Raw genomic sequence first — 9,307 nt, 5'->3', positions numbered from 1 at the left:
CCGGAATTTGAACATAAATATAGCTATTTCAAATTCACGAATACTATCTACTTTAAGTGCTATAAACTCTAATAGGTCTATATCTATGCTTGCTATGGTAATGCAAAGGTGTTACCCGCAGCGCATTTTACGTTCTAAAACTAGGAAGTTTTTCTAGCTTGACTGAAATTGTGTAATGCAGCTGAATTCCATTTTAGGATTAATCACGCTTTATATAGGGGAAGAATCGAGATTTTTTCTGAAGGAGGAGGAGGAAAAGATAGAGAAGAACAGCAAAAGAAGGAGATAAAGAGGCGGAACAAGAAGAAAAACAAGAACAGCAACAAGGAGGAGGAGGAGAACAAGGAAAAAAAGAGCTGCGCAGTGATCACATTGTATTGTCTTTATCGTAGAGGGCGTGGTATCACTTACAGTCTCATATTGATCCGCTCCGAATCGCAAAAAGTCAGTATTCCTTGGCTGTGTTGGGCACATGGAAAGCGACAGAAGTTGCTAAATCGTAAATTTGCGAAATATGTGGCTGACAAGAATTCTTTATGGCCATAGATTCCGCAGTTCCAAGGTCCCAGGACTTCAGTGGGCTGGGTAAATATCAATATAAACCGTATTTTATGAAGTGATAGCAGAAATAGTCGACCATGGAAAGTGTAGTCCCATACACTAGAAGCGCTGTTAGTAGACCCCAAGATGAATAAGATTAAACAATAATGTCATGATTGTTCATGCACTTCATGCAATTAATGTCCTGATTAGATATTAAGTGAATAATTGAATAAGTATAATGCCATGCAAGCTACTAGCATCAGTACATTATGTCACCAGATGCATGAAGACATAGACAGGGAATGATGATTGTTATGAAAATGGGCTCCGCTTGCGTGCTCCAAAGTATAAACCTAAACGTTGGACCCTAACGTTACACCTATTCAGTATTGTTTTACCATCCTCTGGCTCTGCAACTAGCTCTGCTAGCTGTATGCCGTGACTGTCCACAATGTTTTTCTACTTGTTTGTGTATAGTTTAACAGGGGTATCTATTACATGTAGAATCTAGTACTAGTAGTGTTAATCATTGTGATTATTTTATTTAAAGGCTAAAAATTCAAATGGAGGTTTCTACATTTGAAAGAGCACAAAGCATAAACGGCATCCACTGTCAGAAACACCACACCACAAACCCTCATCCAGTTGCTGAACAGGCTTTGATGAGAAGCACCATAGAAGTAGAAGTAGAATTGGCATACTCATGATACAGCTAGGCCCCACCACGTACCACTGAACGAAATATTATGGGGGCTTATTTCCCTCAACCTACGGTACCTGGCAAGACTTGATTTTATTCGCATGAATTCAGCCCCACTGTATGGCATGGTGAATCATGGTCTCTAAGCACAGCGGTAGGGCTTTCTTGCACAGTATCAATTACTCGTGAATGTAACCCCACCAAATAAAGGGTGTTAGTTATACACATGATTGATAAAGTAGTGTACCTTTATAGCAGGGCCGATTTCCACAGCAAAGCAAGTATTCGTGGATGTCTGCCCTTTGTTTAGTTTCTCTCTGTCTATTTCATATTTTCTTATTTCACTTCGTCTTGCTTTATTTTCCATCCTTCTTTCCTTCTTTTTCTTTTCTTTCCTTTGATCTTCCTTTCCTTTCTTTAATTATCAGAAAGACTTCGTAATGTCCCCCCACTAATTTTACTATACCCCCCTACACTGCTTAACCTTGATAGCTTACGCACAGATGCACACACTACCTGCACTTTGTGGTGGTGCCTATTTCACAATTTTGCCTTATTTATAACAGGACAGACACTAGAGGAGCTCATGATCATATTTCTATTCCCATTGTGCTTTATCTTTCAAGCTCAATAAACAAAGTAACTAGATTCTAATTTTTTTTTAAAGATTGTAACACTTAGTAAAATGTAGAAATTAAGTCAAGAAGCTTTTAAATGCAAAGGAAAGTGGACTGATGATCTCATAATGGTGGTAATATTACTTTCATTCTCACCATGCACATTTCATTCACTTTACTTCTTACACAGCAAGTATCGACGATTCAGACCCATCACAAGGTTTATGATAAGGAACATGGAGAAGAGGTTGGCCATTGAAGAGGAGAATGCGAGACACCTCAGCAGACCCTTCCTAACTCCCGTAAGTATGGTACAAATTACACATTGTACTGCCAAGGAAAACAAAGACGCAATCTTAGTTGGCTTTTTGGTATTACCAAGGATTAAATGGTGCCTAAAATATTGGTTTTGTTGAAGTGAAATGTAATGTGCATATTCCTTTACCCCCTCTTTTCATGTAATTTATTTAGTTTTGTCTTGTGTCATGATTGGATAGTATTTATTAGTGAATAAATTGACATATAAAAGGTACAGTCGGATGTAGATGGAGCTCCAGTAAGAACATCCTTTGGAAGAACATCCTGTACCATTCCCACATCTAGGACATAAAATACCAGATGGTAGGTTGTACCTTAGCAAATTGTCTCTCCTTAGAATGAATTTCATCTCCTTTGCTGCTTGCTTTGTCTGAAAGACTTCTTTTGTAACTTTGATGTTGGACCACTTGCTGAAATTAAATTGATCTAGAGTAAGGCAGGAAGAAGGGGTGGTCTGCTTAATCAGGCTTCACCACATTGTTTGATATATTCCTCATTTAGGCACACTAATACTGTAAAACATGATATATTCGCGGCATGAAATTTTCGCGAATTGGAGCCGACAGCCTTTTTCGTGGCATGAAATTTTCGCGAATTGCCACTGGCGTTCAATGCATGTGGTGTAGACAAAAACTTTCGCGTGCATTTTAATTTCACGAATTTCGGCGCTCGCGAAATTCCCGAAATTAAAATGCACGCGAAAATTCCTCGTTTTACAGTAGTCAAGTCTTTGGTCTAAACTTTCCTAAATAGCTGTCAAGTCATATGTTTATTTTTCTATGTTTATGAATATTTATATGTTGTTGTTGTTGTTTTGTTTTTTTCATTAAGAGAATTTCCAGTGTGTATTTATTTTTTTTTTTCTCATACAAATTGCTCAACACAGCATGCATTGAAGAGTTACTCACAGGGACATGTCAGATGTGTGCTATTTGTTGTATGAGGCTAAAGTGGGACCCAGTGAGTTATGTTGTTGTTCTGATTTCTTTGTTCCTCTGGTCAGGAAGAGGAATTTGGTCATGCCAAGGAGAGGGCAGTTGAGGAGAAGAAGCAGTTTCTCACCAACTTACGATTCAAGAAGGTCCCGCCACATCGCTACATGGACGACCACTTCTCCCACCTCAGGATATCCCGGAAGTGGGAGTAAGGCCTGGCTGTTGCCTGACGCAATGTGATATGGACTGCATCCGCAGATTGAAATGACTTTGGGACGGACAGGAGTTGGGAACTGTGGCAATCATGATGCCTCCTCTGTAAAATCAGACTCCGACTAATGTTGATATAATCAGGCATGTTGTAAAGTACATGTAACACAAGAGTGGCAGTATTCTTTTCATAGCATACCCAGCCATGTGACTGCCACTTTTGTCCAGATGAATTAGTGGTAGGTGCTCATTGACATACATAAGGTTTATTTTTCCATTGTGGATGTAGGTGTGGTCGGAACATCACATGCGCACCACCTACAGGTGTACGTCCATTACATGTGAAAGTGTTGAAAGAGCTGAGGACAAGATTGAGCAGACTGTGAACTGTTCATTGATTCCGCGTAGAAAACACTCAGTTCATTTCCAAAGCTGCATGTTGTGTTTTCAGAGCAATATACAGTGTATTCTAAACCATAGACCGTAAGATGTGATTACCACCACTGTAAAGTCTCCATTAGTAGTTAGTAATGCACACAAAATTATGTAATTTTCTTGCGCTGTAAAAGGGTTCAGAACATGCACTTCAAGCTAATCAGTCATGTCTGCTTTTAATAGGCATAAAGATTACATGGCCCAAGACTAAAACAGACTAAATAAACAGCACTCAGAACTTAAAAGCTGTAACTGACAACAATGGCAAACTTTGTGATAACTCTGTGAAGCTGGGCCCAGTTTTGCTGGTGGAGTTTGATGGGAAGCAGAGTGGCTTGTTAATGTTCCACTCTTTTATCATTGCTATACAAAAAGCTAGGCTTCCAGCCCCTCTCACCTGTCGATGTAAGACAATGGCTCTGTGCTTGTATGCATTTTGTTAACTGAGTTCAGGATGCATCTTGCCAATGTGATTTATGGGGCAAGGATTGAAAGGTATGAAGACAACATTGGTCTTCAAAATATGTGGGATATAGTATTTTGAAAATTACAATTGTGAATGTGTGATAGGAGTTGTGGAGTAAAAGACCTACAGCATATGTCATTTTTACTGTGTATTTTTGTTTTTCTGCCTGGTATATCAATATACAAATGACGCACAGGTCTGAGTGCGTCAGGCAGAATTGTGTGCATAAGGTAACTATGGAATGCTATGGAATGGGTTAAGGCTAAATTCCATAGTTACCACATGCACACTATATTCCGACTGACGCATGAAAAGACATGTGCGTCATCTAATTTGTAGAATGGGTAATTTTCTTGCCAAAAACCCCTATTTTTATCGTGTTACCCGATGACAAAATTACTGGATGCATTTCCTTTTGGCTTGGCATACACATACCATGCATCAGTTTTTACTGGACGCATGGCCAGCCATGCATCAGTAAATACTGATGCATGGTTGTTTTAGCCAATAGGCGTCTCGTACATGGGTGCGCGAACGCTTGCTTAGTGTGGTTACAAGTACGTGTACTCTTGCTACAAGTGCGCGATAATATGTTTACCACTGTGACTCAGCGTGCGGCCAGTAAAAATCAACACATAGCTCTCGACCAATGAGATCGCAGGATTCTCGCTACCCATTCTATAGCATGAGATGAGATACTGTAAAGTGAGATATTTTCATGGCATGAAATTTTCATGAATTACGTAGAGCCGGTGGCCTTTTTCACGACATGAAATTTTCGCAAATTGCCATTGGCATTCAATACAAATAGTATAGACAAGAATTTTTGCGTGCATTTTAATTTTGTGAATCTTGCCTCTCACGAAATTTGTGAAATTAGAATGCCAGCGGACATTTTTTGGTTTTCCATTGGATTACTTTTGTTTGGTTGATGATGGTAAACATACATACACGTTTTTTTTTAGATTTCATTTCATCTATTTACATGCTATGACAGTATAGTACTAATTGATGCCTACTTTTCTTGCACTGCTTTACTGCCTTGCTGCAACATTTTGAGAAAAGAAAATGGATGGTGCAGTAATTTGAATTAATTTTGTGATTAATTCAGGTGATCTTCAAAAAATTATATTTACTAGTACACAAATACCAGTATCACTTTACAGACACATGCCACTAAAATGCTATTTCACACATTTGATTAAGTTGTCTTTCATTAATAGAGTAAAACCTAATGAATAGAATGCTAGTGGTTTGATCATAATCCGTGCTCAAATTAGAGTTATTGACTCTTCAGACACACTTTTGCATGAAATATTAAAGAGCATATACAGTAATTCTAAGAGGAATTCAAAGTTTATTTTATGAAAATCAGTTTTGAAATGGCTAATATATCCACAGTCAAACAATGTGGTACTAGTAAAAAGTGGGACCCACTTTTTATTAGGACCTCTTTGTTATTGGACATCTCGGCCATTTCAAAACCGATTTTCATCAAATAAACTTTGAATTCCTCTTAGAATTACTGTATATGCTCTTCAAGATTTCATTCAACTGGTTTCTAATCATTTCACAAAAAGTTCAAACCTGAATCCCCATCTAAACCACAACTACATAGTGTATCATCATTTCTGGGGGAATTTTCAGAAAATGTTATATTCTGAAATTTTCTTTGGGCCCGATTCTGATGAAACTTCCGCCATTCTGTATGTGAAATATTACTCAATTCGTAAAGTCTCCTTGAACATGACATGGCATGGCATTTAGAACAGTTTCCACAATCTCACTTTATACTATCCAAATGGTAATGCTCCAATTACACTCTTGTATGTACACAAGATAATGCTCTATAAGTCTTCTCATTCCCAGTGTTGAAGGTGACAGAGAATGATGGCATTGTGCAGTACTCTATACATGAAACACAACATCAACAAAAACTGACACAAAAGCCACACAGAATCAATAAAATTCTGATTTATTCATAGTATTTTCATACATGTACTGGATAGACTTTCTCTGTTAAGGAAATGTAAATCACTATAAATACACATGACACAGACTTCAGATATCAGTACATAGCTATATGCATAATCTTACTGTACATCCCTACAGATAATCATGCCCTAGGTACAAGCATAGGCAAACTATTACCACAGTCATGTGACTACTCATTACACATTACGCCCTGGTTGTTGCTGAAAGGAAGATTGGATTAGATTTGTGAAAGAGAGGGTAATTGTCCAATAACATGGCACAGACTGTTTAGAATATATAGGATGTCTGTTGCCGCCACAAACTTTTCCCCATTGACAATGCCACAGGTACTGGTCAAGACAGCATCATCTAGTACAGCATATATATTAATATGTACATTGTCTGGAAACACATGCTAAATATGCTAGTATTTGCACATGTCATGATTCACAAAGATGTAATGTACGTACATGTAGAATGCAGGCAGGTTTGAAATTCACATTAAGACATGTAGCACTTGTGACTATGGACTCGTATACCGATACATGTAGTACGTAGGGCAAAACAGCCTTAGAATCCCTTGTACTGCTCCAGAATGAACACAGAATTAATGATGCTGTCTTATGTAACCATTATTTAACCTCTTCAGTGTTAGCATAGAGGGCCCCGCCATCAGTCCAGTATTGTGAGGTACCCGTTCGCTACACCTGGGTTGAGAGAGGGACATTGTGAGTAAAGACATCTCAGTCCGAGGATGTAGCCACTTAGTGGGACTTGAACTAGAAATTTCTGCTTCAAACTGAAGAGTCTAATCCAGTATACCACAGTGCCCTCATAATCTAATAACAAAGGCTGATGATGCCTTTGGGAGGTCAATGTAGATCTGGGGGCATTTCATGAAGCATTTTGGTCAGATATTTTTCTGACAAACTGTTATAAGCTACTGAAATCCTTGCATCTGATTGACTGAGAGAAACTTTGTCCAATAAAATTGGTCGCACAAAACCCTTCATGAAATGCCCCCATGGTTAATGAGTGTCAACTGGCATCCCTACAGGTGCCTCCACAATGACCCCTTATTTCAAGGCAGATCAGGGTCCCTCTTATAAAAGATGTTGGGATGGCAGCTTTTACTAGAATACTACAGCAGCTTCTTGTAGCAACAACAAATCAGGAAGCATGATTCTTGTCATGACCATGACACTTGCCATTGCAGCAAGAGTTGCTATCATAACTGTGACATCCATGCCAAAAAATTGATTGAGAGTCGGGGTTACTATACCATGCACCATTAAGTTGCTGGCAGTGATACCACCCTGTTCAACTGGCTAGGGAGACGTTTCTTCTCTATGAAAATGGCTGTTGACCCCCTCCCCCATGCTTCAACAGGCTGCAAGAAGGGGATGCACAACATGACTAAGACCAATGAACATAACAACATATTCTATTACAGGTAACCAGCAATCAAAAACTTGATAGGAAAGATGATATACTAGTAATACATGTGGGATTTCTGAATACCAATCCATGATCTACACTCAGTTCTCCTTGTAGAGACCATGACACATTGTCCATCATTGCACAAACTATCAACATACCTCTTTTATGATACACTTGTACTAGAGATGATGAACAATTGCTACCACTAGTACCAGTAAACCACAATGCACTACAGATAAATATCTTTGTATTTATGATTGCAAGTGACCAACCAGCTGACATAGGGTATTACATCTGGATTCTTTAATGTTCCTTACTAGTACAGAGCAAAACTTAAAGCAATCACTGTTTGTGGAGAGAACAGCCTCAAACTCGTGTAAACTTGATTAACTAATAACCAAACTCATTAGAAATACACTTGACACAATAAATATTACTACAAATTGTACTCTAATGTCAATTTCTGAAGCATTATATGCTCTATTAAAGATCTGTGGAAACCTGTATTAGTATTCACAAAGCCCATGCTAAAGTAGCATGGTGGTTTGCAACAGCATCTTCCAGTATGTTGTTTTAGTGTTTGAAATCTCTGTAGATAAAAATAACAAAATTCAAATCACAGTTGCACGAACAAGCCTGTTGTGACATCAAGGAGAGACAGAATTTATTTGTGTCAATTATATCCACAATGAGTACAAAGAACATGACGTGACACTTGAACTGTATGTCTAATAAAAAGAGAAATATGCAAAATATGACAACAACTGAACATAAGGCACTCGTGCTGAAAAGAAGACATTTACCAGGAATTGACCCATACACATATATTCCTTTATAAAAATCTGGACGGGATCATTGACATCTTTTGGTAAGCCCTGATTGTACACAGGTCTGTAATACACATTTCAGAAACAGTGCCATGCTTGATTGACATATATTCAATTGATTTATGAGGTAACCATGGTGAGAAGCTATTTATGAAAACACGGGTAACTATGACAGAGTTTTAAAAGGACCTTGAAAAGGGAATATGAATTAGTTGGCCGATCATGTTACTCAGTAACTCAAATATTTAAATTGTGTTTCATCAATGCTTTCAGAAAGACCACATAAAATCAGTGCACAGTAACACAAGCTTGTTTTTCCTCCTCAATTGATTATTATAAGTGCATCATAAAAGATACATGTATTTCTGTATGCAGAAGGAAGCACATTTCTCCTGAGAGTTGCGATGAAATCTATTGAGTTGCCATCATATACGGGCACAATTCCAAGGCTAAACTTTTTAAAACATGCTATGTCAAATCAACAGACTTTTTTCATTGTAAAGGATCATAATGAGCTTGTGTGTGTGGTGTTGAGTCCTCCAGAAAAAGCATGTTTTTTTTTTTTTTTAAATCAAACACCAGAACACAACATTACCTATATTCATGTCAAAGTAAATGTGGCTGCCATTTTCATCAAATACAACCCCCCCAAAAAAAAAAATAACAAAATAAAAAAAAAAATCAAAGATTAAAACACATAAAATATATTGAATACATAGATCTGGTACTGCTAAGAAATAAAAACATGAAAACAATTAGCTGCTCTCAGCTTACAAAAATATATTTATTTGTGCATAAAACGAGAGATGATATTTTAATGCAAAGGACTAAGACCTTCTTTG

At 37.8% G+C, this 9,307-nt stretch overlaps 1 protein-coding gene across 1 annotated transcript; it reads left to right on the top strand.

Moving 5' to 3' along the window:
- The first annotated feature begins 448 nt into the window (after positions 1-448).
- On the top strand, positions 449-3,958 carry LOC139712211 (large ribosomal subunit protein mL63-like). Its single transcript, XM_071624052.1, has 3 exons — positions 449-585; positions 2,051-2,162; positions 3,182-3,958. Exons 1-3 carry the CDS (start codon positions 515-517, stop codon positions 3,323-3,325), a joined length of 327 nt encoding a protein of 108 aa, XP_071480153.1. The 5' UTR covers positions 449-514; the 3' UTR covers positions 3,326-3,958.
- Positions 3,959-9,307: the final 5,349 nt, after the last annotated feature.

This window comes from Diadema antillarum, unplaced genomic scaffold, assembly GCF_040938485.1.
Source record: "Diadema antillarum isolate AM-2024a unplaced genomic scaffold, OU_Dant_1.0 scf00000040, whole genome shotgun sequence".
In the NCBI taxonomy this organism is placed as follows: domain Eukaryota; kingdom Metazoa; phylum Echinodermata; class Echinoidea; order Diadematoida; family Diadematidae; genus Diadema; species Diadema antillarum.
Note: the sequence above shows the minus strand (reverse complement) of the source record. Positions and strands in the feature narration are given on the sequence as shown.

What these genes read in the sequence shown, in the direction of transcription:
- LOC139712211 (XM_071624052.1), top strand. Translation starts at nt 515, where the DNA reads ATGTGGCTGACAAGAATTCTTTATGGCCATAGATTCCGCAGTTCCAAG. An exon ending in CCAGGACTTCAGTGGGCTGG is followed by an intron (nt 586 to 2,050) that starts GTAAATATCAAT and finishes CTTCTTACACAG; the next exon opens with CAAGTATCGACGATTCAGAC. An exon ending in GCAGACCCTTCCTAACTCCC is followed by an intron (nt 2,163 to 3,181) that starts GTAAGTATGGTA and finishes TCCTCTGGTCAG; the next exon opens with GAAGAGGAATTTGGTCATGC.